This window comes from Histoplasma capsulatum, assembly GCF_000150115.1.
Source record: "Histoplasma capsulatum G186AR genomic scaffold supercont2.13, whole genome shotgun sequence".
NCBI classification, from domain to species: Eukaryota; Fungi; Ascomycota; class Eurotiomycetes; order Onygenales; family Ajellomycetaceae; genus Histoplasma; species Histoplasma capsulatum.
This window is the reverse complement of record NW_025544813.1, coordinates 675,004-700,975: the sequence shown is the minus strand read 5'-3', so window position 1 is coordinate 700,975 and position 25,972 is coordinate 675,004. Positions and strand designations below refer to the sequence as shown.

The window sequence follows — 25,972 nt, the reverse complement described above, 5'->3', positions numbered from 1 at the left end:
TTCCAAATATATCACAAAATATCAGATGGCACTTTTGGAGATGCACTCCAGATGGGCTTGACAGGTGACAAGTAGACATGCTGGGTGGGAAAGGGAGAGAGTGTGTGAGGAACACGCATGGAATGAAAGCAAGGAAACAAGACATACCTTCCCTCGCGTTTCAGGGACGAAGAAGAACGTGAATGCCAATGCAAGCATACAGAAAGCGGCAAAGAATATATATGTACCCCAAGTTATGCTTTCGAGCATGTCCGGGGTAACGAGACCGATGATGCTATGGGTTGAGGTAGGAGGGGTTTGTTAGTGGACAGTTTTCGAATGATGCCCTTTCTTTCATGTCCTGCACATATATGGCTTACAAATTACACATCCAGGTTGTCGAGGTGGTTATCGAGATTGCCTTTGAACGGATGGAGAGATTGAAGATTTCGGAAGGGAGGACCCAACCGATTGGTGCTGGTGCGTTGGGTTTCACGGATTAGCATCTCAGATTTTCTCTCATACAACCAAAGATTCTCCAAGTGGGATAGTTGAGTCGAACACATGTACCTTCATACTATTTTTGGCAACAAAGGGTGAGGGGATAGGAAGGATAGAAAGTTTAGATAACGTACCAAATGAATAAGAAAAATTGATATCGTAGATGTATATAAATGCAATGCCCGCCCAGCCGGCATCCGCATGGTCAACAAGAGCCGATCCGTATTTGCCAATAATGGCTCCTACGATGACAAGCGAAATGCAGGTCCCTGTGGCACCGCACATGAGAAGAACCCTGCGGCCAACCTTGTCGATCCAAAAGAGAGCCGGGAGGGTGCTGAGGCAGTTGACAATTCCGTAGACGCCCGTCGCAAGGAGTGAGGTCTGAATGGTTGTTTGGAGCCGTTAGAGAACAAAACCGGTATTGTTTGGGATGGTAGTCTTGTTTATCTGAAGGTTTTTACCGTGTTTCCATCCAGTCCTAGCTGACTGAAGATCGTAGGGGCATAGTAGATCATTGCTATTGGGGTTCTCTTTTATGAGCATCTTGCTCTAAATGCAGTAAAACGGGGCTAGGGGGTTCCATTGCCAACTGACCGTTGCACCCCATAAATTGCTGGAAGAACATAACACAGCATCCAATCGACAGACGCTCAAATCTCGGCCAGGTGCTTACAAGGGAGTAATACTAGGAGAATGTTAAGTAACTCTACTATCCACACCATGTCCAGTAGTTACGGAAATTTAGATACCTGGGCCGCATGCAGCTTTGCGCCGCTCATACCAGCATATTTCTGCGCAGCAAATGTGTTTTCAACGATCACAGAAGCCTTGATTTCCAAATACTCAGCCACCAAGGTTGGGTCATCTGTCGGCTGCCGTCGAAGTTTCCCCAAGGTTGCAAGTGCATCCTCGTCACGGTCTTTCATGAGTAGCCATCGGGGAGAATCAGGGAATAATATCATACCGGCTCCCAAGATAATGGCAGGAATGATTTGAAGGGCGAATGGAATCCTCCAAGAAGCATCAGACTGGCCGTCGCAGCCGTTTGGACCTACATCATTATATGGATCAAAAGCAGGAGAGCTGGGGGTCCCGCCTGAGTGTGGGATGTTGGGAGCACATCGCGAGCCGCCAATATAATTTGTGCCGTAATCAATCCAATAGCTGAGGAGAATACCCACGGTAATAGATACTATAACAAGTAATGTTAGAAATCCATCAGGGTAGTTGATGCGAAAAGAGAGCTGGCTTACACTGTTGGAGAACTACAAGCCCACCCCTGATTGCTGGCAACGAAACCTCACTGATATATAGCGGAACAACCATGGTCAATTGCCCAACTGCGAACCCAGCAACTGCTCGGCCTGGCAATGGGAAAATAGCATCAGCACTTCATTCACCTTCGAAAACAAAGGCGCATATGTAATTGCACTTACCTACAAAAAGCATCTCTAGATTGACAGCTCCGGCTTGAATGGCGGAACCCACTAAGAAAACAACAACAGCCACGATAATGGACAATTTCCTGCCAATATAGTCTGCGAAAGGACCATTCACCAATGAACCGAGCCATGCAGCTGCACATTGTGATTAGAATAACTAGTCATGTTTGCCCATGTCGAGCCTGGTTTGGCAAACAAATCTATCAACGGATACTGCAGATTACTTACCCAACAACAGCGTTGACACAAACCATCCTTTAAAACTACTATCTGAATATATCCTGGGGAATAATGCTCCAAAAGACTCCATTGTGAGTACTCCTGAGACAACGCCTTGATCATAACCAAAGAGCAGGCCACCGAGAGAGGTGAACTGGAGCAAAATTAGCTATAGGACATCAACAGCAACTAGATATTTTCTCTCACGAACCAAGGCGACCCCAAACAAATACGGATTCTTGAAAACCACATGGAACCCCCCAGATTCCGACACAGGAGCTTCCTCCGGAGGGGAGGCATCCTTACTGTGGATGGCTTGTTGCGCCATCATGAGGGTATTGATGAGGAATTGAAGGTTTCTCCAGATCCGAATGGCTTCTTCGAGTCGGCGAAAACAAAAAGCAGATGGCGATAAATTGAAGAATGTGATGGCTAAATGTAAAACCCAGAAGTGAGGTGTGTAACAGTTAAGAAGCCATTTTTATATAGCCTCGCAACCCCCCGAATAGCAACAAAATCTCTCCAGGATTTCCACTCCGTATTACAGCCGGCCTACCGTCGCACAACAGTACACTATTGCCAATATCCGTCTCTGGTCGGCTTACTGACCTCCGGCGTCCTTCGGACTGGTGTACTCCGAGTTGTCTAGATGTAGTCATCTTCAGAAAAAAGAAAACTAAGTTCTCTAACATGCGTTCATGTTCTCTGTTTGGACTAAATCGCCTGTTAAATCTCCGGGGGGTGTGGGAGATCAACGTCGTTGGAATTACCGCAGATTAGCATGGGCATCGTGCATTTATCGGCATCCCGCGAAGGTGGTGAGCCCCGTAAATTTATCATCTAACAGAACTATGATTGACCGGGGCTGGAGATAGGTACTAGTCACTGGAGGAGTATCCCTGCTCTCTCTCTCTTTCTCTCCCTCTCTCTTTTCTTTTCTTTTCCATTTTTTTCCAGGTTGCAAGTAGTGCAACAAAAAATTTGACTGCATTATGTGAGCCAGATTTGTCTCCATGAACAGGGATTGAGGAATTTGGAGCGATTGAGATTGGTGATGTATCTGTCTGGGGAGAGATCAAACCATTGCTAAAGTCAGTGACGACACTTAACCCAAAAAGGTTCTCGCATTTGACTGCGAGAGAAAAGGTAATTCTGTTCACTAATTAGATTTATGTTTGAAGTATATCTATACTCTATATATATTCGGTATCTATTATCGTAGGACACCCGCTTCCCAAATAAAAACTTCATGGCAAGTCACGTTTCGTAGCGAATTCAATATATGCTTGCAAACTGACCGAAATAGGATCCGGATGGAGTGTGACGTTAGGGGATAGATGCTCGCGTTGGCTGGTTTGGCCTAGCCCCGATCAGTTATTGGTTGAATGAGAGTGGAAAGTGCTGTGATAAAGGGGCAACCTCGATTCACACAGTTCCTCTACATTAACTCCACTGCTATTGCTGTAATCTGCGGCCATGGGGCCGCGGAGGTCTGGGTGATCATGGCCCGAATCGTTAACATGGATAAGGGTATAAATCGAGTTTGCATAATCGAACTCGGCGTGGATACTCCACTTCCCATATGGCCATGATTCTAAATGAAGAGTCTGTCAATGATGACAGAAGGCTAGAAACATTGGTGGCCGCCGCTCAGCTAAGCTCAACTTTCTCGGTATCCGGGCTAGAAGTGCTAGACTGCAATTTGGCCTTCTTTTTCTGAAAACGGCCCTGCATCCAGCATCTGTACATTTTCAATTTCCGTTGTCGATTAACAATCAGCCGCTGATCAACTCCAAGAGCTAATATTTCAAACCCGGAGTCATCTGGTACATCCGGAGCTGAGTTCGCCGAGTCTGCGGCCCGGCTTTCACTACTTTCGGGAATTCCAGTTTCAGGGCTCCATCGACCCCAGATATGGGCTAGTTCATCCTTCTCAAAAAAGTATACTCGCGTTCCATCTCCCCTCACATAAAAGTTTTCGCCCATCCACCGCCCACCCTTAAAGCGCACCTGTGCGAGATCCCCCTTTCCATAATCCCTGAAAAGCACATGTCCACCTGGCTTCAGAACCCGGTGAATGTTTCTCAACGCACGGCACCACTCACTAGGAGAAAGGGCGGAGAATATAAAAATCATCACGACCACATCAACAGAGTCCGGCCCTAGGCCAGGGGGTAAAGAATCCTCGCCCTCAGCCGAAACGTCCCATACATCCGCTTGCATATACCTCTCATCGTAATGCTCAGCCTTGCGGATAACCTCCACTGCTTTTTTTGAGTAATCGCATGCATGCAGCCTCAGTTGCTCGTTCTTATTATTTGCAAGAATGGGAAACGCAGAATTGCCCGCACCAGCGCCAACTTCCAAAATAACCTGAGGACCCGCGTCGGCTTTGCTCACCTCCGTTAGGATAGGGAATTCCTGGTGGAGCCATTTGCGATTCTTGAAGAAATTGCTCGTATTGTGTTTGTAAAATAGATTCCAAAATTTGGAAGGGTTCGCGTTGTACTTGTCGCGAGCTTCTTCAGAAACAGGGGATTCTTTCTGCCTTAAGTATTGAAGTTCTGCATACTCGCGGTAGTCAGCGTCAGTTTCAACATGGTCCCACGCGTTGAATTCAAAAACATCGTCGCCTTCTTCGAGATAGCGCGAGCCGAATTGGAAAGGATCTGTTCGCTTCTGATTGTTGGCGGGGTCGTGGGATCGATGGCGGGGTACTGGTTGAACCGCTCGCGCGATGGCTTCGTAGTCATCATTGCCCTGGAGTTCTAACGGAGCCATGGGCTAGGAATCTCTGTCTGATATTAAGGAACGTGACAAAGAGTACTAGTAGGCTGAAGAGATGATGGAAAGTCAAGCGGGTTGATTTCACGGACTCGAAGACTTCAAAAAATTATAGCGGACTATTGTTTATCCGCGAGGCTCAAAGAAGCACTGCAGCCAATCGGATGGAGCTTCATCCCCCGCATTCGTGTGCCTTGAAACGTAAATACGCAAACAGCCGTAAATTACATTCCATCCAATAAAATAACCGTGTCAGGAAGCTAATGGGATTCCAGCCGTGTACTGTATTGTAAACCAAGCCTCTGCTGAGGCTGAGCAGAAGCGAGCCAGACCATCCAGAACAGGGAAAAGCAACGCAGTTGAACATCTCCGAAGGCATCAACAATCAATTCCCCTCAATCCCACCGGTTTCTCTTGTCAGCGAGGCGTCGTGGAACTTCCCTTGACACCTCTTCTCTGCTCTGGTTGTTGTTGTCTTTTTGTTTTGATGTCCTGCGTTTGTCCGTTCGTCTTGACCCTTACCCCCATCACAATGCCCGTCCAACAATAGATCTGGCGAGTTCAACTTCGAGGAGTTGGAACCCCTTCGCCTCGTTTTTCAACTGTCGTGTTATATTGCGATTCATAAATTTGGCATTTTGGCTCCTAGTTTCTAAAAACCCACTTCCTTGTCGGTATTTAAGTATAAAACTGCGATTTGACCATGCTCGGAAGTTTGTGCTGCTGTTTTCCCAGCCAAAAACAGCTTCCATCCGCATCCAATCTCCATCAGCAGCCGCATGATCCTCAAGCAGGCTTGAGTCGATGTGGTGGGGTTGGCAGAGATACGGATGCACCGGGTATAGATGAACCATATCTCTCCACGGCTCCTCTCCCAAGATATACCCCACGTCCAATCAGTGCTCATGAGAAGACTCTCGCCTTTGAGCGTTCCCATTCGAATTTAAACGCGCAACCTGATTCCCTACGGGATGAGAAGACTAGATACGAGTTTGAGCGGGAATTTGCTTCACCTCAACTAGATGATCGCTCCTCTGATGCTTCATCCGAAGTGTCTGTGCCTAGCAGCTTCGGCAACACCTCAACTGCAACGACTGAAACCCCTCCACCCCCATATTCATCCAACTCATCAATCGCACCTTCACGTCGTTCGGTTTCGATATCTGTATCAACCCATGAGACTGGCTTAACCTACACCAGCCTCGAAAGCATTGAGCTTGAATCGCCCGCTCCCCAACTTCCTCTGGCACCCCCTACCGCAGTATATAGCACTCATCCCGCGCATGAAACACTAGAAATAAATGGCGGGCCACATAGACGCTCCTTAGAAGGACCCCAGGAAAACAGCCCATTACCTCCCCTGGCCCCTACTCACCCGAGACAGTAAATGCCCGCCATATGTGCATATCAATCAGATATGTTAAAACTCTCCAAGTGGAACGTTAAAGTAATTTCCCGTCTGCATTCTTGAGATAGCCCATGTTTGAACCAGAAATCCAATATACCCCCGCCATCGATACAACTTGAAACAGTTTACTCCTTTTCCATGGCACCGATATAGAGAATGGCACATCTACAAACCCGACTCGCATCCGAGAGTACCACCTAGGTATCCAATTTGGTGGGCTATGGAGAAACGTGCGATCCCGATCTTTCTTTAGTATTTAAGCTAGCTATGGACCCGTCACCCATCAACCTCCGCCCGAGACTTCAAACGTATCACGATTTAGTGCCATCGTCTCTCCAGTTCAGCCATATAGAACGTTGTTCAATACCGGATTTTTTTTTTCACAACACACGCGCCGTTTTCTTCGCATATAGAGAAGACTTCCACTCTCCTCGCCCCGAGAATGGATAGAAAATATATATTCATCCACATCGATCTAATTCACACGCGCATATATCCACACACTGCAATACTACCTGCGTCCCCTTCTCCGCTTTCAAACTATTTTGCCTCCTTTAGCTCATGTCCCTCCACAGCAATATTATGTTAGAGTGATTCAGTTTTTCCATTGTCGCGTACTGCTTGGCGAAATCGCGTTTCCCTTGGCCTTTTTAGTATATATTTTCAATATTTGGAGCAACTTCGCGGGCGGTGTCGAGGCCGGATAGTATGGGGAGTTTGGAGGGGGGGCTCAAGGGCTGGCTTAATTCATCATTCGAAGACCTAATGCGAGCAAACGTTACTGGCGTTAATCTAGTGTTTTTTTTTTTTTTTTTTTTTTTTTTTTTTAAAAAAAAAAAAAAAGCAAGAATAATAACACTTGAATATCAGTGGGCAATGAATATATTGAAACAACAAATTGAACTCCGAAAAGCTGAAAGAGAAAACAACCCAACAATAATGTGCTTCCCCCCCCCCATTCCCCCTTTTCTTCCTCGCAGTCGTAGATTCGAATAATCATGATTCATTGTGCGATGGTGTTGATTCTCCAGGCCGTGCGCCGCAAGAAGACAGATTAGCAGAGATGTTTGTCTATACGTGTTGAGAGTTCCGAAGATATTACGTGAAAATCGCAAATTAAAAACACAATGCTACATTATTATAAAAAGAAAAGAAAAGAAAAGAAAAGAAAAGAAAAGAAAAGAAAAGAAAACAGACGATGTATTTGGGTTTCTTTTCATTCGTTCATTCATTCTTTTTTGTGTTGTTCGCGCTTTGATCATCATTGGATCTATGGAGTGGGGAAGGGAAATAAGATTGGGAAAACGAGTTTTCAGGGAAAAGTGAAGAACAAAGGGATGGAATGAGGAGGAAGCGAAAAAATGAAAAATGTTAAGGACAGAGAAAGCTTTCGTAAGACGGTAAGGAATTTCAACGAAATACATGGATCTGATGGGGCTGTTGCCACTTATATAAACGTGTCAAAACAGAACCGTTTTAGCCCCATCACGCAACCAGCCCCAGAGCGAGAGTCGAAAAGAAGAAAGATGAATAAAATCAAATAAAAAGTAACAAACATGGCCTAGATAAGAGCACATTCATCGTGTAAGGGAAGTCAAAGAATAGATGAAAAAAAAATATTTGCAAACAACGCTATGCTGATCGTTAATAATTGACATCATAAACTAATATCATCAAAAGATGAAAAGAGATATGTTTCTGAAGCGACAAATGACACAGGGAAAGGTATGTTCATGTCACAACTTCCTTCATTCCCCCAGAATCTCGGTCTGTTCTGATCCGCTACCATTACCGTCGTAATCATCATTGGCAACTGGAATCGGACCAGCTTGGGCGATATGCAGATGACTCAACGACTGCGTCGAGATCGGATTTTCGACTTGAGAATAATCGCCGATGTTATTGCTACCACCAGGCGGTGCAGAGACAGAGACCTGACCCGCTGGCCCATACGCCGTTACATCGTCGCCATGATTGCCGATCCCAATACCAACACCTACGCCGGTGTTGCCGTCTCCAGATCCTTGATGCTCATTTCCAATCCAGTTGAGGTTACGACTCAATCCCATAAAGAATTGTCCAGCAAAAGACGCGACCTCGTTGGCCAGATTGCGCTCCATGGCTATCTCGATCATTTCCAGATCGCGTTTCTGCTTTTCCTCACGTTGTAGTCGCTCCTCCTCGATGCGGCGACAGGTTCCGTCGAGCTCCTTGGCGTGATAGCAGTTGGGACATAGATAGTTAAGGTGGCAGTAAGAACATGTGCAGGGCGGGTTTTGCTGGATACAATCTTGACACACGTGGATTGAGCAGGAGGTACATTCCCGCAGAATACAGGGACAGCGTTGGCGCTGGTCGCCGAGTGCACGGTATTGTGGGCAGAAGATCGATTGGCAACCCAACCACTTTTTGCGGACTTCGGGGGATGCTTCGAAATAAATCGAGGCGGGTGAGGAGGAGCGACTGTGGGATACGGAGACGGGTGTCTGGATCGTAGAACTGTGATGGATGGCAGGCTGGTTATCAGAAAGAGCGTTGGAAGGACCAGGTTCAGTGGTTGAGGAAGGTTGGGATAATTGAGTGGACAGCATGTTAATTATGGCTAGATTGAAACGCGGTGACGACGCAGGATATTCGGCAGTAGTTGGGCCCCTGGTTGCGCGACTTTGATCTGGATCCGCTGGTGGGTGTGAATTTCGACTCTCAGATTTATTACTAGAAGTAGGTGATTGGGCGCTTGCAAGGTTCGTCTTCTCCATGACAAGATCCCGGTAGCCACATATCCGAAGACGTAGACCCCGTAGGTCGTGTTCCATACACAAAGGCTTGGTACACGCCTTACAGTGTACTTTCCATTGTGGTCTGTCAAAGCATTGCTGACAGAGATTTCGAGGGCAGATAGAAGCTTGGTAATCTGGTGGCCCAAGTAACCAGCGCATCATTTCCGCATGGCCATCTGGACGATCATGGTCTGGAGGGTTTCCATATGCATCCTTGGGGAAAGTCTTCAGCCACTCGTTGGTGGAGAGTTCGGGGTCTTCCCAACCTTGGCCACGTGGGAGAGGTGTTGCTCGGAGTCGGTCGACTTCTCTGTTAGCCACTCCAAGACTGATTCCACCGCCTCCACTGAATGCAGGCTCAGTGCAGCACCAATGAAATTTCAAGTTAGGGTATGTAAGAACCGGAGCTGCCTGGTTATTCACGTTCGCTGCGTTTTGATCCTGGTCTTCCTGCATAAAACATGGGGATACGGCCATTCCGGGTGCCCACCATGAGTGCTCAATGGGAGCTCCCTCGCATGGCTTTTTTCGAAGATAGGGGCGATCGAATGCACAGCTAGCACACAGGGTCTTTCGACAGCCAACGCAGTGCATTAAAACGCTACACTGTTCGCATCTTTCGAGAATCTTCTCGTCGCACTCATCACAACCAATATTCTCTACAAATCGCCTATGGCTCTTTCGCAAATGGGTAGGGACGGTTTTCCCTTCTCCATGTTCAGGACCCCCAGCTGTACCCAGTGCTTGCCCGAAGCAACCTGTTTCGTCATGCTCCCATAGCCGTCCATCACGCTTCGGAGGCTTATCTCTCTCACTTATCGCTCCAATCCAATTCTTTGACCTCCACAATCTATCGAACACGACCCATACCTCCCTTGTGCCCTGCGGCGACCTTGAAGATACATAGCCCCTTCTCCTAAAACAGCGTGCCGCAGGAGTGGTACACCATGCAGTATCCGTCCAAATCCCTAGTTTATGGCATAGCTTAACGAAATCATGTGTTGGCTCCGAGTCTGAATCCCGACGGAGTAAAGAAGATGATAAATAAGGACGTCGCCTGTGATGGCGACATCGGTACGCATACAGACTTTTAAGTGCTAGCCGTTTCACTGAGGGGGAATTTGGACCTCTCTGGTTGATTTCTGCATCGTATTGAAGCTTGAACATGGTGAGGTATGGAATGATATGGTATTTCAAAGACACGTTCTTACAACCCCTCACAGAGAGGTGTTCAAGAGTATCTCTCCGCATGTTCAACACCGTGGATGTGAGATTTTGCCCATTGACCGCTGTGTTATCCAGATCCAAGCTCTTCAAAGTCGGGCTGAATGGTAGGATTACCTGGAGGAGCAGCTGATCAAGCGCGTAGGGTTGCCGCTGTGCTGATGCCCCGTCCGTTCCCCCTGATGCTGGCCGCACCTGGGAACCAGACTGAAAAAGCAGCCTGAAGGACAGGTATTGCCATGCTGTTGGATAGGACCTGAGAAGACCTCTAAGAAAACGCGACGTATGATAGAGCTGGAAAATGGTATCTGTCGGGGCTTGGAGAAGAAAAGATTCGAATATGGGTGAGTGAGTGGAAAAAACACGTTCAAAGGTTGATAATGGTCGTTCCGCGGCCGATTCAATTTCTGGAGCCCTTTCGGCAGCAGCGCAGTCGGCGAGTATTGAAGATGGTGCAGAGTCCGGCTCTTGGAAATTGTCTAGTAAAATCTGGTTTGTAGGCGGGTCACTAATGGAAGCCATGATGACGGCAGGCAGCAAGGGAAGGCTGAAGGTGTGGTGTCCAGCAGGACGAGGACAGAACCATCATAAGTCGTAAAGGAATGAGAGTCAAAATGAGGACATGGACCTTCTGAAGAGGTGGCCTGAAAGGAGCGATGAAAGTGACGTGTAGAATTTTGTCTGTTTGTGGTCATCAAACCAGTCTGTATACAGGGTAAAATATATCCATGCCTGTTTGCGCAACACGAAGCAAACAAAACCACGGTTCGAGAGAAAGGCTCGGTTTTCGACCAGGAGGCCCCGTCAGTAAAATGCGATGGTTATAATAACGTTCCCAGTGCAGGTTGAAAGAACTTTCCCTGCTCTTTTCCCACCGTCGGTGTTGAGCATCATCAACTGTGTGGTGTCCTCCGATGACCGTGTTACAATCCTTGGAGAATCTTCAAAAGGCTGTCTTGGCGCGGGTCACGCCCTGCCACGTCAGATCCACGTGATAGACGTAGATGTAATGGATATATTTTTGATTTTATTTGACTATTCATTATATATTTATTTTTATAACGATGTTCTTTCAAAAATATTCCCTTCCAGTAGAATACAGCTTTCTAATGCCTGTCCTTATTTTCGCCCACAGTGTAGCCACGGGCAATTCCGCTACGCCCTTCCACAACTGCTGTGCCCTGCTCTCCATCTTCTTCATATCTGATATTAAAATCACTTCCCAGCCCTTGCCATGTCCTATGTGAACGAAGAAACTCAGCGCCTGGAGAGAGGACTCCGTTTATAGTTGCCAGGTCAGCGTTTTGTCGCTTTGCAAGAGCCCTTGATCCTCCAGCTCGTCCGGATAGTCCTGATGTATTAGAAGAAGCTAGAGACGGTTGCAGCGGGCGGGTACTCGAAACCGAGATATAACGCCCGGTGCGCAAACCAAATTCCGGGGGAGCTGACTCTTCCTCAGATGATTCATCACCACTGGCGTCTCCAGGAGGCCGGTCATTAGGTGAAACAAGGCCAAGAGAAGACGAGCCCACAACACCATTCTGACCACTATGACAAGCATTCGCAATGTCCAGAACCGTCTGGTAATCGCTCTGCCATTCGCCCGTCCATACGCGATCCACATCGCCCTTTAATGCAAGTTCCAACTCAAAGGGTGTAATCACAGGTTTCCAGAAGTCACCGCTATCCACGAGTGAGCTCTCCCAGCATCCGATTACAACCCAGCCACCTATTTCACTGAAATTCGCTACCTTGGCCGCATTCAGTTTGCCAACGACAAACGTGTAGCTCTTCTTGCCAGCGGCAGCGATCTGGGCCTTGACATGCTCCACTACATGAAGGTAGTTTTTGACGCTTAACGTATTTATCAGGATTCCGAAGACGGGAACTGTGCTAAGGGAAGTTAGAATGGCATATCTGCGCCGCAGCGAGATAGCTGTGGAAACGAGGAGTGGTTTTTTAGATCCTAAAACAGGCTGCTCTGATTCCTCGTCTGTCGGATAGATGTGGATAGCACCAACTCGAGATGAAAGTGTAAGAAGAAGTGCAGTGGGTGGGTTAGAGATGTGAAATAGTTGCCATTCCCGTAGTGTCTCGGGCATATCGCTTACTGAGTCCGGCACAGTCCGGTTCGGGATTGGAGATGAGGGATTGTGCACGACAGATGTAGCAAACAGGTTTGTATATCCTTCCCGATCCGCCAGCGTCAATGTGATATTCTCAACATGGTTTGCAAATGTGACATCTGCTGCAATGATAACCTTCTCTTCTCGGTTTGGATACGTCTCTTTGAAGCCTTCGATCACCAAAGCAGTATCAAGCTGTCCGTGAGTGAACACGTAGATGACAGGTAATCTTGTTGTTGGCGATAGGCATGCTCGCCCATAATGTACCACCACATCGGCATTTACGTGCTCGGCTGCAACTTCATCCACGCAGCAGGTTCCGTAGGACGTGTCTGCAAGAATGTAGAGACGATAGTGATGCGGGTCGGCAATATTCAACGACTTGAACACTGAGTTCGCCACATAATCTACATCGCCCTTTTGTAGTCCATTCGTAGTATACTCCGTAGCAAGCTCGCGTTTTACTCCGTTTCTTGCAACTCTTGTTCCAGATGAATGAATGCTTTCCGAGGATGCGAGGCCGCGAGTTAAAAGTTGAAATACCCTCGGCGCATCCGGGAGCATATCATCTGGAAACTGTAGAGCTATTCGCTTCCATTGCCCCTGTCTTATTTCTTTCAGAGTGCGGTCGATATCGTATTTAATGTGAAGGTCATGGTCGGTACTAGTAATTTTCCCGGAAAGGTGGGGGGGCGCGGGGTTCGCCGGGGAATCAAAAATGTGAGTTTCTGGGGTGGAAAGGATCGGGGCTGCTTCTAGACCGGTCGCCATGGCTGCCGTGACTTAATGCCTAAGATGATAGGCACTGTAGGGTGGGAGGATGGATTGTGGCATTTATATGTCGAGTTCATCAAATTCTCACATTCTCAATAACTGCTTGTTTCTTACTTTTAATTGGTGGGGATTAGCGTCATTTTCTTACTGACTAATGATATTTTTTTCACTGGCTTATCTTATCTGATCCGTAGGGCATCAAGATCTCCTGGAAACAGTTTTCGACACAGAAGTAATTCGTCAGATAGAAGACAGCCAGATCTACCTCTCTTAGCATTAAAGTGTTCGCCTTGGATAAAGCAACTGATATTGGGAGCGGAATTCTATGTAATCTCAAGAAAACTCCAAAGCGTTCGCCAGCAAAAAGAGCATAAATTTCCACATATTTCAGGAGAGTATCCAGCCACTTATTTCGTCCGTGTATTGCCCCAAATTCGTCCACTGGTTCAAGTTCAAGCAGGGAAACAAAAAGCTGCAAGACCCGGGTATCAAATGCAGGAGCAGAAAAAATTCACAAGCTCAATCGAGTCCTTTGAACGCCATGACATGCTGCCCACCGCTTTTATCTTTGCTTTTGCCCTTCTTTCTCTTCTTGCGTTTCTTCTTATTCTGTTTTTGGCCATCAACGCTGCTATCATCGTTATCATCATCATCGCTGCCCATCACGAACCGTTTGCGAGAATGTTGTTCATCCTCCTCGTTTTCATCCTCCTCGTTTTCGCCATGCCCTTCACGTTCCACAGCTTCGTGCCAAACTTTAACAATCGATCCACCACCACTTATCATTCGTCCCCCAACATCAAATCCAAGGCCTGCAATTCCCTCCAGCTCATCGTGCACAACCTTCGAAATAACCTTATTGACTCCAAGCTGCACAAATTGGACAGCTCCATCCGATTGGCCGACAGCAACAACCTTGCCAGCTCCAATACTATCAGGAAGTAATGACAATATCTCCAAGGACTCACCTCCATCAGGCTGACGATCCACAATAATTCGCTCGTCCTGGTCATCCCAAGCCCCTTTCTCCCAAAGAGTCAATACCCCACTTGCCCCCCCAACAACCAGTTTTTCTCCTCTACTCGTGCCACCTGCTTTCAAACCAGTAACGTAGACGGAGCTGATCAGCTCCTCATCTTGGTCCTCACTACGAACCAAAACTCCTCTGCGCAAGTCTGTTACCGCTATTGTAGTGCCGCCTGTGGTGACCCATTGCTTGCTAAACCCGGAAGTGCTTGTTTCCGATGGGGGAAGTGGAGTAAGTGAGGAAACGTAATCGTCGTGCGGGTGGTGAGTTTGTTGCGGTCTTTGTGAAACAGGAGAGGGAGGTACACGGGGGTCAAAAAGATGGAGCGCACCAGAGTCCGTAGAAAGAATAAGGGTCTCTGGCGAAATCGCATGGATTACAGTGGGTGGATCAATGCGGTCGTGAGTCCTGCTAGGCGTGACTAGGTTAGCTCCAAGTTCTGAAGGAAATATGGGCAAAATATAATTGGCTGAAATGCATGACAGAATCAATCTTGAGCACAGCCGTGAAGGCGCATTGGGAAAGAGAGTATAAGTCGGCAAGAAATTCTAAAAGAAAACTGGCGTAATAAGCGCGCGCATGCACGCACGTACCCTTCACCTAGCCGTGGAACCGCAATCTTCAAATTTACTACACCAGTCTCTGCTTTCGCAGCTTTAACCCAACCATCAGCCCCTGCTGAATAAAGTGTCTGGCCATCAATCCCGAAACCTAAGCATCGACAACTGGCTTTGTGTCGTCTCGTCCTCCAAGCTGTGTCGATGTGTCCAAGCCCATTTTTCGTTGCGCCAGGGCCGCTGTCACTTGAAGGAGGAATGCGAAATGTTTGAACATGACCTGACGAGAGACCAACTGCGACAAGGGGCTCAGTCGGATGGATTGCCTGCGCAAACAGGTCGCTAGAGAGAGGGAGACTGCACACGTTGTCGAACATGGCTCCTTAGCTCGTACCAAGCTCTGTAACTACTAAGTACTTGCTGGAAAATTTGATGTTGCAGGCAATTGGATGGTTAGGAGCAAAATAGGAGGGGGGCCGCAAACGGTTCTAACACCCAACTTAGACACCCCTAGATGAGGCAGAGAATTGAGGTCATCTTGAATTAGAATTTGTCAGGGCTGGCGGTTATTGTTGATGTAGTTGGCAAGGTGAACGAGAACTGAAAACTGAAGCTCTACCAATCCCGCGGCCCGGGTGTTAATCCGTCATCGATTGGGTTACTTCCACCGCTTCAGTACTAGGATGGAAAAGGTGCTTCACAACAACTTCGCTGTCCGCACTCTTTCCAGACTCTCCAGCAACATACGCTGTACTTATACCATATAAATGAACCCTGGTTATATACCCTCTACAGATGAGGTATATCTAGCATGGCGCGTCGTCATACTAAAATCGCAATCACAGAAAAATCATAGTGACAACATCTATGACAAGAAACAGAGATTCAGAGAAGATGCTGCTTTTGCTAACCAAAGAGTTGATCTTCCTTCTTTAATTGGGCGGTTTTTAGGCCAAAATCGGCCCATACAACGTGTGGCTGGCTAGGGCCGGGCGCCAGACGGACACGATCCTAGCTAAAAATGATTCAATAGATCAAGGGAGAATGTTGAGGGATCATCCTAGCTGGCGCCACTCTGCTGAATTTATTACTACATCCCCATCCTGATTCGATTACATGGCATGTCCAAAAATGGGCGGTGCGCTGCAATTGGGCTGTCGTGACTGTAGCACGCTGCATTGTCAAACATGAGCTTGGGAATATGTTACCAATGAAGAGGAGAGCAGTCTCTCCCAGCCGTTTTGAAGGCCGCACTTTGGGAACTTGCAATTCTACTTCACTTTCTTTAAATTCAAGTCTGTTCTCTTTCTTGCGGTGTTCGCTTCGCATAATATATACGGAATACGTCCGTGACCTTTGCTTCGCTGGTCTTCTAATCATCACATATTTGATCCACAAGCAACAATGACGACTCCAATCCCTGGGCCCCCAGGCGTCCCTCTCCTTGGTAATATATTCGACATCAACCCGAAAGACACATGGGGTTCATTGAAATCTCTCGCGGACAAATACGGTATGTCAAGGGACTAGTTCACAGCAGTGCGTGAGTGCTAATTCTCCAGCAGGAGAAATTTACAAGGTAAATGCCCTCGGCCACCAAATTGTTTTCATTGGTAGCGCCGCTCTTCTCGAAGAAATATGTGACGAAACACGATTCCGCAAATGCGTCACGGGCCCCGTCGTTGAGATCCGTCGAGCAGTGCATGACTCCCTATTCACCGCCTACCATCACGAAAAGAGCTGGGACGTAGCACACCGGATCATGGCTCCTCTAGTAAGCCCGTCCGCTGCGGAAGCTATGTTTACCCAAATGGTTGAATGCGCCGCGACTCTCGTTTCGAGATGGACCTCAGATCCAGGCCAACGAATCGATGTGACAAGTGACTTGCAACGTTCAGACCTTCAATCGGTACTAGCCTGCTATTTCAATCAGTCTGCCAATTATTTCGGAGGTCCAGAACCATCCATGATTGCGGCAATGCAAAATTCTACCCTCGAGGCTATGAAACGGCCTAACAGACCCAAACTTCTCACGCGCCTTTTGTATCAACGCAAATTCGATAAGGATATCAAAACCATGCGCTCCTTTGCAGCGGAAATCATTGCAAACCGCAAGTCTGAATCGGCTCCGAAAAGCGACATGCTCAATGCGCTCCTAAACAATCCAGACCCAGAAACGGGCGAGGTGTTAGGGGAAGAAAGAGTGATCGATGAAATAATCACAATTTTCATAGGTTCCGCTACAGCTCCCTGCCTGGTCTCTTTCGCTGTGTACTACCTGCTCCAAAACCCCGAGGAAATAGTCAAAGCCCGGGACGAGATCGATTCTATTCTCGGTGCAAACGGCGAAATTACTTCGTCCAATTTATCCAGCTTTGCATACTGCGAAGCAATCCTTCGGGAGGCATTTCGTTTATCTGCCGTAGCCCCAGCTTTCAATATCGAACCCATTCCGTCCGATGAACCAGGCGAGGTCCAACTTGCTGGAGGCAAGTATCAAATCTCACGAAAGCAACCTATGATCGCCGTTCTATCAGCCGTGAATCGTGATCCTGCTGTGTTTGACGAACCAGAGGCTTTCAAACCAGAACGAATGCTCGGAGAAGCCTACGACAAGCTTCCATCCGGAGTGAAAAAGGGATTCGGCAACGGGAAGCGTCGATGCTTCGGGAAGGTTCCTGCGTGGCAGTGGTGTCTGATTACGTTGATTAGCATTCTGCGCAAGGTCGATTTGACGCTTGCGAACAAGGATTACAAATTGGCTTCAAATGGAGCGTTCTGTGTACGCCCTCTTGAGTTCTTTGCCTTGGCTGGGCCTAGGGAGCGCTAGTTACCTGGATGGAGTGGTGGGGTTTTCGCAATCTAATGAATGGGCTTGGAGGGTTTGAAAGCTTACTTATAATGATCATGCTGCCTACACATATCTACTGCTAATAACTATATAATGTATACATGTAGAGGATTGTCGATGATGTTTGTATTTTGATTCTGGTCATATTTACAGTGGGTAAAGACTGACTTCGCTATTTCAAGTTCTATATAGTCATGGATAAAGCTTAACAAACTACAGCATCTCAGATATCAGCTATGTCATGTTGTTTACAATTTATGTGCCTATAGGGTTAGACGATGTAAATCCCTTTACTGTCAAAACCACACTGTTAGCACCACAAAAATTATCATACTCGGCAATTCCATATAGCCCCCCCAAGCACCGTATGAATAAATACGGACATACGCATTTGCACGGAAAGCGGCAACTCTCTGGGCAGTGTCGGAAAGATTTTGATACCAATTTACGTCTTTTGCTAGACATGGACAGTGTAGAATGAAATTCAGATATTTATCGCTTTTGTTATGGTACATAATTCTCACATATAATATGCTACAGTGTAATGAAGCCGAATGCTTAATAGGCCACCTAGCTGATATCACTTTTCCTTCGTGCCTTTTGGTTGAATAAGGTCCTCATAAAAGCTAACTCGTATCAAAGCTTCATAGCATGCTGTGCAGTAATGTTGAAACTCCGGATTTTAGTAGATATTTATTGTGGAAAACTCGTTGTCTATTGTAAAATTGGACTGCTACCACTACTAGTTGGATAAAGGAGAATTCCTTAATTACCATAGTCTTTAAGTTCGCAATTTATTTCATGTCCTCAAGTCCAACATCGATGATGCTATAACCCTCGAGCTCACCCTTTTCAAGCGTGTGGCTCCGTAGTTTTGAGTCCCTAGTTACCCTAGAAATGGGCTGAGGTAATAGGAGAAGCTTGCGTAACTGCACACTTTTCTCTGTGATTCGCTCATATTATGCTCAATTCTTGCATTCTTGAGCAGAACGTTTGGAAGGAAGCACGAATAAGAGCATATTAGGGTTTGCATTATCACCTGACTAGCCCCTGAGTCCCGAAGCAGATGGTTTCGCTCTAAATGCTTCGGTTTTCTTTTTTCTCGGTGTTTGCCTTTGCTTGATTCCAACTACAGTCTGTAAACGACGGGGGCAAGAGTCATGACAGCTCTGTGCGACTGTTTCTTCGCTTCTTCCTACTATCGGGGATGAATTCGGACTTTGAAGATCCGTTGCCTACATGCAAACCTTGCCCCAATGGCTTTTTTGGCGCTCGTGCTCCCTATCGTTCTATTAATCATATGGGCACATGTCAATGCTGCAAGGGGGGCCATCCTCAAGAGCATACAAATGTCTGAGACCCGGCTTCTCCTTCCAAGAGATTCAGACGCAAAGTACCTCGGATGCTTCACAGTGAGGAAATTGCGGTTTCCCCAGATCAGTACTACTTGGGCCATGGTACGACCTAAGGATTGCCCTATTAATTTCCAGGGCGTGATGACATATGGGTAAGTAAGACGATGGAAGCGTATAACTCCACACAGAGCACTACGTGATTGAAATATATTCATCATACCCTGCTTCTCCAATCATGTCCATTATCTGATGTTTTCTCGCCGCGGGCACCGGATCTCCGAAAAGGTGGTGATGTGTGTCGTCTTACTGCTAAGGGCTGAGATCGGTTCCAACGTTCCACCCTAGGCCTAGCTATTTCAGAGGACATGGGCGCCAGTACCTCGACAGATCGGCTTGCAGACAGAGAGTAACAAGCACTCAGCAAACGCTCCGCAAACGCTCCGCAAAATGTCACATACAAACCAGGCAAGCTGAATGCAATCGTACGCAGACATTTTGTTAAATATGAATTCTTCTATTGCCTATTTGTTCATATGCGATTTGTTCTGATTGCAAAACCGGTTTACCATTCAGAGGAATCAAATATAAAATTACAATTTGCGGCAGGGGTTCATCCACTGGCAAGTTTGTATGTTCTATTTCTAGCGAATGATATGCTAATGGTATTATAGTTCGGCAATCTGGTAGGCACTGTACGCGGGGAGGAAGCCCGTTGATCCTGCAAAGCAATGGGACAATCTATGGACCCGGCAGACAGCATACCTGTAATATTTCGCGAAATCCCTATTCATACGAACCTCCATTTATCTTCATCATTTCAAAAGTCTATTTTTTTTAAAAAAAAAATCTAAGCCACCTGATCTCTCCTGGATTAACGAGCGAATTCACAGGCTTCGGGACCTCACCCCATTCTATATTATAATTACATCAATACACATATGATATGCCACCAAAAAAGAATATCAGGGTGGAATCAGATAGTTTGGGAGGGAGGCCTGGCCACCACTAGATAGAACGCGAGAGCAAGGTCTTAATGAACGGGATAAACATGGGATAGATGAAGAAAGCATAGTGTTAACTGAGCGTATAAAGGAAAATTTCCGAATAAACATAAAAAACAATTCTCCATGGAAGAATTTAAGATGAGGAAGATTCGAATAAACTACTCGGTTGAATCTCTACAGAGAAGCTAATCACCCAACCAACTAATAGTCTCAATTGCAATTTAATGAACATGTTCGATTCTAGTATGATTTTGGCACTGAGCCCTTCCCTCACCAGGTTGACAATTATATTCTCGCAAGCTTGTCTTTGATAAATCTATATAGGTGTCCGCAATTAAGAAATAATATTCCCCAAAAATCTACCCAATGGAAACACTACCACAGGAACCTCTGCACCAACCCTGGTTCCTGGGGCCACTCAAATCCTCTATACAGAAACATATATCCAGTGACCGCATTGATCACAATGTACCACGCAGTCTCGACGAGCAACGGAAGATAATATAGGAACCTAGCACAGCGCACGGCATAATATGACCCATTTAATGGTTCATTTGTTGGTATTGATGGGAGTCGGACGTGGAGACGCCACATCACCCACGGTATGAGGAAATAACGTGGTTCGACGAGTGGTGCGGTGATGAGGGAAAGAGAGCTGGCTATTAGCCAGATTAGGACGAAACTAAGACGAACTTGGGGGTTTCTCGCCGGTCCCTTTGCTTCCCTGTTTAGGGTTGATTTTGTTGTCTTCGCTGGTGGAGTTTCGGTCCTGTGGTGTAGCATGTTTGTTCCTGCTTTGGCCGTATATGTTGCTGATGGTGGCAGGGAGGGAGTGCAGAAAGTTGTGAGGACAGCCCATCCGCAAACGAAGTATATTGGCGTAGCCAGATACTTTATCAGCAGATGTCGAAGTAGAATGCGGAAGATATAAAAGACGTAATGCCGGTTATCGGCTAGGGTGAATGGGTGGACAAGAGTGTTTAGGTGGACGGTGAGCACCATTAGTGGGATAAATATTGCCGCGGTTTTTACGTTGGGAAAGAGTTCTATGGTGCGGCGTTGTAGAATAGTTGTCACGAAGGTAGTGAGGACGATCGGCCAGGAGAAGAATATGAAATAGGGCCATATGTAGAGCATTTGTGGGAGATGTAGGCCTGCTGTGTGGAATTCTTTGTGGCCTATTGGAGTAAAAATCAGTGTGAGATGGAAAGTTTCATGGGTCGTATGTTAAACTTGTAGGCCTACCTAAAACTACGCTTCCGTTCCATAGAACAAATAGCCCAAATGTGCCGAGGAAAACAAGGTAGGGAAGCAGCGCCGGGATCATTTGGATAATATGTGCTACCGTTGAAACCCCTAACGAGACTAAGGTCTTCAGATAATCTACCAGAAATGAAATCTTAGTATTAAGAATCAGATTTATCTTCATTGGACTTGGAGATTACCTTCAAGTGAGGCCTCGTTGACTGACGGATCATAGAGTTGGTGCAGCTCCCAACTACCCCGAACAATTCTTACAACATCAGTTGACTGGCAGTCCGACGTCATACTATGCAACGTCGAAACGGCCTGCAGTCCACCCAAGAAAACGGCTACCCAAAATATGTTGGTTTGTCGGAACATGAGAGCGAGAAGGCCCAATATCAAGAAGCGTGCGTCTCTCCACGACAGGATATTAAACTTCTCGCTGGGGCTGAGTCGAGCATCGTGTCTGCGAGTTCGACCGAGATCACAAATATAGGCTTCTACCACAATTAGAAGTGCTGCGAGGTCCGTGTAGTAGAGTCCGGAAAAGAAGAAGAGGGGAGGGAAAAGACAGATATTTAACACTGTGAGATTCCTCTCCCAGCGATCTCGGCAATTCACCGCAGCTGAATCGCCTGTATTCTGAGAATCTGAAAATGTCTCATTCCGTATACGTTTAATGAGTGTCCGTAGCCTTAATTGAAGGATGTTGAACAAAACGATGCTATTTCCTAGGCGGAAAAATGAAGCACCAGGATGCGCTGGGCGCAATCGTACAACAAACAAGATGGCCCCGATTATGTATGAACATAGATATACCCCAGGTGGAGTAGTAATTTTAGGGTCCCATTGCCGCCAACGATGCTTCCAATATGCTTGCGCTTGTCTGACATGGAACACCTCGTCCAAGTAAGGGTCAGGTAGCTCCGAATCGATTTTGCGCTGCCAGATTATGAGCAGGATGGCTGCGAATAACATTGTGGGTAATGCTGGCAGGGCTCGCCGGGCTCGCCGTTTATACTGAGCCATACCAGCGACTGATGTCAGGTTTGGCCCCATTTTTCGCCTGTATAAATACTTGAACGCATCTGTTCCAACACTTCAGGCGGCTTCCCGATATCAGATCGCACATGACATTGCTAACTAGCTGCAGCGATCACGGAATGAGATAGATAAGATAAAAATCGATTTAATGGAACAACTTATCAACATAATGTAACAGTGAACGGCTCCATCTTGTTTCCCTCTCTATTTTCCATGGCTGTTTGGAAGCAGGAGAAGGTGCAACATGCATTAGGACAATATAATCACCTGACCGAGGAATGATGACTAAATCTGCCTCTCCTCCCGTATATTTAGACACGAGGATGGATGGCGGGGAACAAAGCACGCGCCTGCAAACAATCAGGGTCGAATATTTTCAAAGGGCCCCTCTATGGCGTTCCCTCTGCCCCGGGGCATTACGCCTCCGGAAATTGCGTTCCTGTGTGAGATGGAAATGGTCACCGTCATTCCGCGGCAGCGGCTAGAAGGGCTTGAATTGCTTGGAGTGAGTGTTGACCCTATCTACAAAAGAAAGCCCATAGGTAAAACCTACAATCCGCCCTGTAAGGCTCTAAAATATGGAATTTGAAAAGACCAATTCTCCCCAGTCAGCCAATATCGGCTTTTGATAATTAAAATATTTCTCAATGGCTTCTAACGGGTTCATAAGCTAACCTTTATCAACATATCAAAGGGCACAGTACCCCCCCTTCTGCCACCACGACGAACAAATCTCCCACTCTGGTTAGCTCTCCTCCTTAAACGACAACGCCGCGCAAATATTCTCCCTCCCCCATGGCTAAACCCCGAAGCACTCACTCTCATTCTCGAAGTAGAGACTGACCGCGACTCCCTTGGAGACGCGTTCTCTCCACCCCCACCGCTGATTTCGGACAACCTCAATGGCAGAGATAATGGCGCGGGAAATCGAAATAATGGCCCACCAGCACCCGGCTATACATTAGACGGGCAACTTTATTACCCGACGCCACCGTTTATACTGCAGAATACCGCGGAAGATAGCATGACAGCCCCTTCTCTACCATATCACTGGTTGGAGCTTTCGACAATGCTGTTAGACGTTGCGAGCGATGACCTGGTTGACGCGGACCAAATCCGCCGGCTAATAAAAGATTTGAGAGAAGTACGGCTAGCGAAAATGAGGATTCAAGTCAAAGGGCTAGATGCCACTGCTGTCGGAGGTGGGGATGGGTTGCCGCTAACTGGAGTGGGAGCAATGGAAATTGGGGAGAGCAGAGGGTTTATGTCCGGTGTAGCGGAGACGTTTAGGTATGTGTCTATTCCATGCACTTGGGGAAAAGGGTTAGACCTATATTTTTGTTTTCTAAACGCCCCTGCGAGCTCTAATACTAAATTCTGCATGTGTGCTATTATTCCTAGGCAAATCGGAGCGTCGAAAGAAGAAGCTTCAAAAGAACGGGATGCCGAGGAAGCTGCAAATACACAGTATGATGAAACGAATGATGATTACGATGACATGGAATTATAGACCGATGCGCCTCGGACCCAACAGCTCTCATCTTGTGGTTGACGTAACTATGCGAAGAGCCAAAAAGGGAATAGATAATTTTGAATCTTCTATGCAGGGCGAAATAATCGCGGCTATACAAAGTAATTAAGGAAACAGAAGACACGCGCTGTAATACGGCGGACGTTTTGCTGCACCAGAGGAAAACGGAACGAGAAAATATTATCCATGGGTAGTTGTGGCAGATGATTATGTCACCTCCCCCCTTCCCCGATGTCAACCACCCATAACCCACCATAACTTTTTGTTTTTGGCAGACAATCTATCGAGAAATATCAGACTAGAAGAATTGCTTCCACAGCCTGGGATGGGGGGTTCGATTCGACTAGGTCCGGTTCCAGTAGAGTTGGGTTTGACAGATTCCTAAGTATTATTTCTCTGCTGCTCTATCTTTCTCCATTAATCTTCTCCTCGCAGCAAGAATCATCTCATCTCTTCTCTTCTGTAAATGGCGCTGCCTCTCAGCTCGGTTTTGTGACCATGCGCTTTCTTGGTGTATTATCGTCCCAGAACTGGTGCTTGTCACTGTCTGCGGTAATTCCGACTGGATTCTATCGGCAAGATTATATCGTGATATAAGGTCTTGTGCCTGTTGTTTAGATGCGGGTTGAGCGGCTGAGTTGGCTTGAGTTTCAGTGGTCAAGGGAGTCGGTAATCGGGGTTGGAAGGACGGCGGAGGCTAGGGATGATAAGAGAAAATCAACATATCAGCCACATTATTCTTTGCCATAGCTTCCCACTTTCAGTCTCAATAGACGCCATCCAGGTCCAATATATGGTTATTAAAGGAACTACGACTATCAAAATCCCACGGAAGTAAAAGATGTCGTGATTACGCCGAGGAAGACAACAAGGTTTTCCTACTCACCGTATCTAATCCTCGGCCAGACAAAACCCTCTCGGTCGTTGCAGCCATGCTACCTCCATTCCGTTGTAAATCCCACATGAGGTCTCTCCGGTCTAGTTGAGGGAACATCTGCGAGAGTTGCTCCACATGGGCGGGATCGACCCGCCTTCCGCCACCGTGACGCAGTGCATCATCATTCGACGATATAGCACCATTCCTCCCCAAGAACCACCGGATTACGAAGAAGGAGAAAACAGCTAGTGTGATGAGAGAGGGGATATTAAGAGATGGTTCTGCGTCGGCCATGTATGGGGGGAGATTTCGTCGTGGGGATGGGACAGGGCGTTCGGCAGTTGTTTAAAGTCCGCCTGGTATGTGGTTCGTCGTCAAGAAACAGTACTGTTGGTTGTGCTATCGCTGTAAGAGTTGGAAATTGGGCTGTAGGTTAAAACAAATGGCAATACCGAGAGGGGTTCCGGGAGACAGAGGACGATGATTGTAGTATTTGCTCTTATCTGAGAGGATGTCATCAAACAGGGCGGCAATAATATCGTGTTATTGGTTTTATTAACGCGCGGTTAAATCATGTGTGATGTAGACTACTGCAGCTGATGGGCTTCCTATTACAGACTAGCGCCCAGCACCTGGGACACTCCCATTCCAAGGACCGTTAATGGGCTAACAACAACTTGAAACACTCGGAAAGAGAGCGAGCTATGGCTCCCCCAAGGCTTAATATTTGAATTTTCGAGCTTGCTCATGACTGTCGAGGGACAAGCTGTAAGTCAAAGCGAAGATAAGCAATATTAAAGAATATCCCCTCTTTTGTCCGCTCCAAGTCAAAATCGTAATTGATATGAGAAACAAAGCGAGCTAACGTGAGAAAAACTTAACAGATGCATACCAACTCACTCAGCCTCACACATCATGTGCTCATAATGATGTATGGTACTCCGTGCAGTGTCGATCAACCGACGGGCGTACACTTGAACGGGCTTCAATACAGCTCGGATAGGGTTCAAATTTTAGGCCAGAAATGCCTGATTGAACCTCTGTCGCGACTCTCATCCCTAGTTAATCATGGTTGAAAATTTCTTGGCAAAATTTGAACACCTGATATTTTGATCCCTGTTCAACACCACCTTACTAGGATGAAATATTTATGTCTGAATTATGCTTGTATTTCAGTCACTCCGCAAAAGCTCGGAGGCTTATCAGCCTATGACATTATGCTTGTCAGTGTCTGTTACAAG

The 25,972-nt window shown here is 46.9% G+C and overlaps 11 protein-coding genes across 11 annotated transcripts; 4 read left to right on the top strand and 7 right to left on the bottom strand.

Annotated features, from left to right (window-relative positions):
- Positions 1-11: 11 nt before the first annotated feature.
- HCBG_08197 (sugar transporter) lies at positions 12-2,933 on the bottom strand (the record flags this gene model as incomplete). Its single annotated transcript, XM_045435246.1, has 11 exons — positions 12-80; positions 148-274; positions 360-456; positions 615-864; positions 945-1,000; positions 1,078-1,168; positions 1,233-1,675; positions 1,920-2,060; positions 2,154-2,313; positions 2,356-2,576; positions 2,915-2,933. The coding sequence occupies 11 exons, from the start codon at positions 2,931-2,933 to the stop codon at positions 12-14; spliced, it is 1,674 nt and encodes a 557-aa protein (XP_045284552.1).
- Positions 2,934-3,794: 861 nt separating this feature from the next.
- On the bottom strand, positions 3,795-4,925 carry HCBG_08196 (actin filament binding protein; the record flags this gene model as incomplete). Its single annotated transcript, XM_045435245.1, has 1 exon — positions 3,795-4,925. One exon carries the CDS (start codon positions 4,923-4,925, stop codon positions 3,795-3,797), a length of 1,131 nt encoding a protein of 376 aa, XP_045284551.1.
- A 706-nt stretch (positions 4,926-5,631) lies between these two features.
- HCBG_08195 (uncharacterized protein) lies at positions 5,632-6,315 on the top strand (the record flags this gene model as incomplete). Its single annotated transcript, XM_045435244.1, has 1 exon — positions 5,632-6,315. The coding sequence occupies one exon, from the start codon at positions 5,632-5,634 to the stop codon at positions 6,313-6,315; it is 684 nt and encodes a 227-aa protein (XP_045284550.1).
- Positions 6,316-8,084: 1,769 nt separating this feature from the next.
- Positions 8,085-10,862, bottom strand: HCBG_08194 (uncharacterized protein; the record flags this gene model as incomplete). Its single annotated transcript, XM_045435243.1, has 1 exon — positions 8,085-10,862. One exon carries the CDS (start codon positions 10,860-10,862, stop codon positions 8,085-8,087), a length of 2,778 nt encoding a protein of 925 aa, XP_045284549.1.
- Positions 10,863-11,363: 501 nt separating this feature from the next.
- Positions 11,364-13,237, bottom strand: HCBG_08193 (diphthamide biosynthesis protein; the record flags this gene model as incomplete). Its single annotated transcript, XM_045435242.1, has 1 exon — positions 11,364-13,237. The coding sequence occupies one exon, from the start codon at positions 13,235-13,237 to the stop codon at positions 11,447-11,449; it is 1,791 nt and encodes a 596-aa protein (XP_045284548.1).
- Positions 13,238-13,759: 522 nt separating this feature from the next.
- Positions 13,760-15,201, bottom strand: HCBG_08192 (WD domain-containing protein; the record flags this gene model as incomplete). The annotated part of the gene is made up of 2 exons (XM_045435241.1): positions 13,760-14,678; positions 14,861-15,201. 2 exons carry the CDS (start codon positions 15,199-15,201, stop codon positions 13,760-13,762), a joined length of 1,260 nt encoding a protein of 419 aa, XP_045284547.1.
- Positions 15,202-16,228: 1,027 nt separating this feature from the next.
- On the top strand, positions 16,229-17,884 carry HCBG_08191 (bifunctional P-450:NADPH-P450 reductase; the record flags this gene model as incomplete). Its single annotated transcript, XM_045435240.1, has 4 exons — positions 16,229-16,337; positions 16,390-17,606; positions 17,783-17,831; positions 17,868-17,884. The coding sequence occupies 4 exons, from the start codon at positions 16,229-16,231 to the stop codon at positions 17,882-17,884; spliced, it is 1,392 nt and encodes a 463-aa protein (XP_045284546.1).
- A 1,047-nt stretch (positions 17,885-18,931) lies between these two features.
- On the top strand, positions 18,932-19,746 carry HCBG_08190 (uncharacterized protein; the record flags this gene model as incomplete). Its single annotated transcript, XM_045435239.1, has 3 exons — positions 18,932-19,182; positions 19,637-19,658; positions 19,702-19,746. 3 exons carry the CDS (start codon positions 18,932-18,934, stop codon positions 19,744-19,746), a joined length of 318 nt encoding a protein of 105 aa, XP_045284545.1.
- Positions 19,747-20,245: 499 nt separating this feature from the next.
- HCBG_08189 (alpha-1,2 glucosyltransferase alg10) lies at positions 20,246-22,338 on the bottom strand (the record flags this gene model as incomplete). The annotated part of the gene is made up of 3 exons (XM_045435238.1): positions 20,246-21,212; positions 21,280-21,417; positions 21,480-22,338. The coding sequence occupies 3 exons, from the start codon at positions 22,336-22,338 to the stop codon at positions 20,410-20,412; spliced, it is 1,800 nt and encodes a 599-aa protein (XP_045284544.1).
- Positions 22,339-22,714: 376 nt separating this feature from the next.
- On the top strand, positions 22,715-23,833 carry HCBG_08188 (DNA replication complex GINS protein psf2; the record flags this gene model as incomplete). The annotated part of the gene is made up of 3 exons (XM_045435237.1): positions 22,715-22,828; positions 23,018-23,613; positions 23,725-23,833. 3 exons carry the CDS (start codon positions 22,715-22,717, stop codon positions 23,831-23,833), a joined length of 819 nt encoding a protein of 272 aa, XP_045284543.1.
- Positions 23,834-24,242: 409 nt separating this feature from the next.
- HCBG_08187 (uncharacterized protein) lies at positions 24,243-25,025 on the bottom strand (the record flags this gene model as incomplete). The annotated part of the gene is made up of 2 exons (XM_045435236.1): positions 24,243-24,551; positions 24,741-25,025. The coding sequence occupies 2 exons, from the start codon at positions 25,023-25,025 to the stop codon at positions 24,243-24,245; spliced, it is 594 nt and encodes a 197-aa protein (XP_045284542.1).
- Between the last annotated feature and the right edge of the window lie 947 nt (positions 25,026-25,972).